Source organism: Embiotoca jacksoni, unplaced genomic scaffold (assembly GCF_022577435.1).
Source record: "Embiotoca jacksoni isolate LCO1_2020_lvr unplaced genomic scaffold, fEmbJac1.0.p SCAF_24, whole genome shotgun sequence".
Classification (NCBI taxonomy): domain Eukaryota; kingdom Metazoa; phylum Chordata; class Actinopteri; family Embiotocidae; genus Embiotoca; species Embiotoca jacksoni.
In genome coordinates, this window is record NW_027185375.1 from 4,076,601 (window position 1) to 4,081,222 (window position 4,622).

The 4,622-nt window shown below is 47.6% G+C and overlaps 1 protein-coding gene across 1 annotated transcript in view; it reads right to left on the bottom strand.

Annotated features, from left to right (window-relative positions):
- Window positions 1–1,067: 1,067 nt before the first annotated feature.
- Window positions 1,068–4,622, bottom strand: part of LOC138204027 (serine/threonine-protein phosphatase PP1-beta catalytic subunit-like) — a 15,409-nt gene continuing 11,854 nt past the window's right edge. Inside the window, 4 exon segments of the mRNA XM_069159128.1 lie at window positions 1,068–1,602; window positions 2,390–2,524; window positions 2,770–2,921; window positions 3,712–3,783. Of these exon segments, the coding sequence (XP_069015229.1) occupies window positions 1,498–1,602; window positions 2,390–2,524; window positions 2,770–2,921; window positions 3,712–3,783 (464 nt within the window). The 3' untranslated portion in view covers window positions 1,068–1,497.

Sequence of the window (4,622 nt, forward strand, 5' to 3'; positions counted from 1 at the left end):
TTCGACCGTCTGCTTTCTCGCCGTCCGTTGGTTTTGTGATGTTACTGGGGGAGAAAAAAAAATAGGAAAAATACAGAGGAGCTGCTACCTCACGGAAGATTCATGTGTGGCCCTAAAAGGAATTTATATTAATCCCATCTTTTTTTGCTTTTCCAGGTTTAGCTCGTTCGATGGTCGCTTATATGAATAAGAAGAATATGCAGGGGAAAAAAAAAGAAAAAAAAGAATTTATTGTGAGTGAAAAGAACGAATGAAAAACCATTTTTCATTCTTTGTCCAGTATGAACATAAAACAGGTGTTAATACCGAACGTGTGGAGGAACCCTGCAGACTCTCATGTCAACGAATCGACTGAGAAACTGGCATGTGAATTCACGTTGATGAAAATGTGCTGAATGACGAATCTCGTCGGGTTTTTATTTCAGGTGTTTTGAGGCCGTAGCCATGGTGACGTGCCGACCGATCATCGAAGCTTTGGACTCCTTTCCTCACCGGGAGATGCTTTTATTTCAAAATAAAGAGCTCGCCGTTAGGTTCAGCGGAGTCATTTATCACGATCACACGAAGTCTGAGCAACGAATTCTGAAGGACAAAGTGCAGAAGGCTTTTTCAAACTTGGAGCTGCATCCATCAGACCTCCGAACAACCACTTACAGATTCGCTATAATTCGATTTTACACGGCATCAATTATCCCGGAACCCCCCATCTGCAGAATCTGAAAGAAAATACGTCATTTTCTGACTAAAGTTTCTGATGACCCGTCCATGTGTTTGTTGGAAGCCTCGGAAAGGTCCTGAACCGCAGATTGAGCCTCTCTGCAGCCGCGTAAAAACGAAAAACACTGGAGATCGTAGTCAACGACGAAAATGTGCAGGATGAATATGAACCGTTCTGTTCAATGTAAGGTGTTTAACTTCACAGCTGTTGAAGAAGGAAACAAACAAACAAAAAAACGATGTAGTGTCTGACGAGCCCGAGCGGACGGGGGACGGACGGACGGGGGACGGACGGGGGACCGGTTCCCGGCGACGGGCCGCGAGAGGAAGAAGCACACGGGACCTCCAGATGTTTATTCCCTGTATTATTTATTGAAAACCCAGCAGTTGTCATGAACACCTGTTGTGTCTGTACACGCGGGGAGGGAGGGAAGGAGGAAGAGGAGGGAGGGAGGGGGGACACTAAACTCGCTGTCATTCTGTTGTCCACACATCAGGACGAAAAGACAGAAAAAAAAAAAAAAAACCACACACTCCGATACGCAGCAGAATGACACTGGTTGGTTTTGGAAAAATGTTACACAGATGCAGAGGAAGGAGAAGAAGAAGAAGAAGCGCTGAGGAAGAGGAGGAGGAGGAGTGTGATTAAAAAGGGGGCGTGTCTTTTTAAAATAGTCGATCCGTTTCCTCTGCCGAGTGTCGGTTGGACTTATTTTGTGTCGCGAAAAGCCAACAGGAGACGATCGTTGACCGTCGTCGTCGTCGTCATCTCGCTCTTCTTCATCGTTTCTTCGGAGGTTGGGCTGTGCGGGGAGGAGTGACGGGCCGACCGGAGTTCATCCCTCCGTACTGGTACTTGGCTTTCTTCTCAGAGGGCTTCAGGATCTGAGCGGAAACACAAGAGCAGCGGCGCTGAATCAGCGAACGGCGCCGGTCCACATTCATACCCAAAGAGTACCGACGGGAGTTAAGCGAGAGAGAGAGATCGTATTTCTCCAGTTTTAGCTTCTCTTCACTGGCTTCCTGTTTAAATCAAGACTATAATTTAAAATTCTCTCGAGGACTTACAAAGCTCTACAAGACCAGGCTCCATCATATCTTAGAGATCTTATAGAACCACATCATCCTGAAAGAGCACTTTGCTCTCAGTACGCTGGTCTACTTGTGGTTCCTAGAGTTTTCAGAAGTAGAATGGGAGGCAGAGCCTTCAGTTTTCAGGCTCCTCTCCTGTGGAACCAGCTCCCAGTTTGTGTTCGAGGGGCAGAAACCCTCTCTAGCTTTAAGATTAGACTCAAAACGTTCATTTTTGATAAAGCCTATAGTTAGGGCTGGCTCAGGTAGACCTGAACCAACCCTTAGTTATGCTGTTATAGGCCGAGGCTGCTGGGGGACCTTGTTACATGCTGAGCTTCTTTTCTTTCCTCCTACTCTTTAACTGACTCATACCTCACCATCCTTTTCTCTCCCATAGTTTTTTGCTTATTGTCTGTCGACATCTTGTTTTTAACGCTCCGTGATTGAATTGCAGCGCGCGCCGGTGGCGGCTGAGGATCGGTGGGGCGCGGGGGGGGCAGGTTGGCCCGCGGTGGGATGGTGAAACGTCACCGTGGGTGTTGTTGGTTTTACGATGCGCATGAATACGTGCGTCTATATATTCAAGACGTCGTTCTACCTGGAAGGAGCACATCAGGGTTTCGTCCACGCTCATCATGCCGCCCGCGTTGTCGAACTCTCCGCAGTAGTTGGGAGCCGAGAACAGAGTCACCAGCTGCCGCTTGGCAAAGAACTCGTAACCGTCTTCCACCACCTGGGGGCGTCACACACACACACACACACATATATATGACAGTGAGGAACTGGTGCAGGTCGAACAAACAACACACACACACACCCTCTGATACAGACTCTTCTTTCAGCACTTCATACAAAAAGTTTAAACACATTCAGATGACGTAGTTATGGATGTGAGTTTCTAGGAAGCTGAGGGTCCAGAGTTGTGTGTGTGTGTGTGTGTGTGTGTGTGTGTGTGTGTGTGTGTGTGTGTGTGTGTACCTGGTGGGCTCTGCAGATCAGGTCCAGGTCGTGGCGGTTCAGGAACTTGCTGACCACGTCGGCTCCGAACGTGAAGGAGACGCCGCGGTCGTTCTCTCCCCAGCCCTGCACGTCCTTGTCTGGGTCGGACCACAGCAGATCACACAGGAGGCCTGACGGGGGGAAAAAAGACAGACGACGACAACAACAACAACAGTATTAACTTCGTCTCGCTGCGGAGTAAATCCTGTCCTGACAGGAGGCGACAATAACACGGGATTCATCTCCATGTGGATCTGTGACCAGACGCTTAAATCCAACCTGTCTCAAACCGGCAGGGAGTCACCTTTACTGAAACACTAACACACACACACACACACACACACACACACACACACACACACACACACAGACAGACAGACAGACAGACACACACACACTTAAAGGCCATAAGAGGATGCGAGAGTCAGCAGCTGCCCGGGTCTGAACACCGACGGCCTTATAAGGAGAGGAAGAGGAAGGTTTGAAGAAGAAGAAGAAAAAGGGGGCAACGACTGAGAGGAGCTTCACTTCCCTGCTTGTGACTGAACTTATTATTTTAGAGAAATAGTGAGCTCACGGGAAGCTTGACGTACGTGTGTGTGCGCAGGTGAAAATCGAACAGAAACTAGCAGAGCTCAGTGGCGTTTGAGAGCGAGAGGACAGATGTTGACATCTGTCAGACAGCAGCTGTTTCCATCTCTGGCAGCAAAGACATCTGAAATCTGAGCCTGCGTTCATCGGCCACCTCACCCCCCCCCCCCCCCCCCCCGTCGGAGTCTCACCGAAAAGCGATGACTTCAAGCGTGAAGGTGTTTTTGTGTTTTTTTCGGCTCGTCCAAATATGGTCACTTCCTGCTCCAAACCGCTTAACTTTTAAAAGTGAAAGCGAGTGTGTGTGTGTGTGTGTGTACGTGTACCTACCTGTGTCAGGAACGTCCGTGGGTCTCATGATGCGTCTGATCTGCTCCATAGACTGCAGGTCAGGTGACAGACCTGCGTGAAACACAGCGACACGCCGGCGTCAGCGCTCGCCGGTTGAATCTCTCCGATCTCGCGCCCTCGTCGAGGCTGCAAACTCGCTCCGACCCAGTTATTTCACACCGGATTAGATTAAAGCAAAAAAAAACAAAAAAACGCAGGGAGCTTATAAAGGTCGTGAACTTTTATCTCCGGCGCTTCAACCGTGTGAGCGAGGAGGCGAAAGAACAATTCAAAAATGTTTCCAACTGCTTTTTTTTAATTTTCTAATAATACGCGCGTTTTTCAGACGATTCAGCAAAATATAATTTGAATAAAACCGAAGACGAGACTTCTCCGTATCTTCAAATATTCATCCTCGGAATAGAACGAAGCTCAAACTTAGAAAAGGGGAAATAAATCCAAATCCAAAATGTACAAAATTCTGTTTGAGAAAAGAGTCGGGGAGTGCAGCGACGGAAGATCAAATCCCTAAATTCAGACCTCTCGACTTGTGTTACTGTGTATTTACAGAGGCAGTCTTTTGGTGAATGTTTCTTTTAGGACTGTAAAAGGAACGATTTGTCCACATTTGTCCCGTCTGGTAAATTGAGTTGCTGCGGTTGTCGATATTTATTAAAAAAAAAAGATATAATAATAGGACGCAGTAGCGCCACCCTCGGGTCTTTTTCGCGGTTTTGGTGAGACACTATTTCAAGCGTCTTCTTGAATACGCTGCGAGTGTGGTTCCCAATTTGCGTACCGCGATATCTCCGTCGTGTATCGAAGGACGTTGGACCCATTTTTGTCCCTATTTTTTATGTCCCCCCCCCAAAAAAAAAAAAAATCAAAAAAATCTCTTTTACTTTCCACTC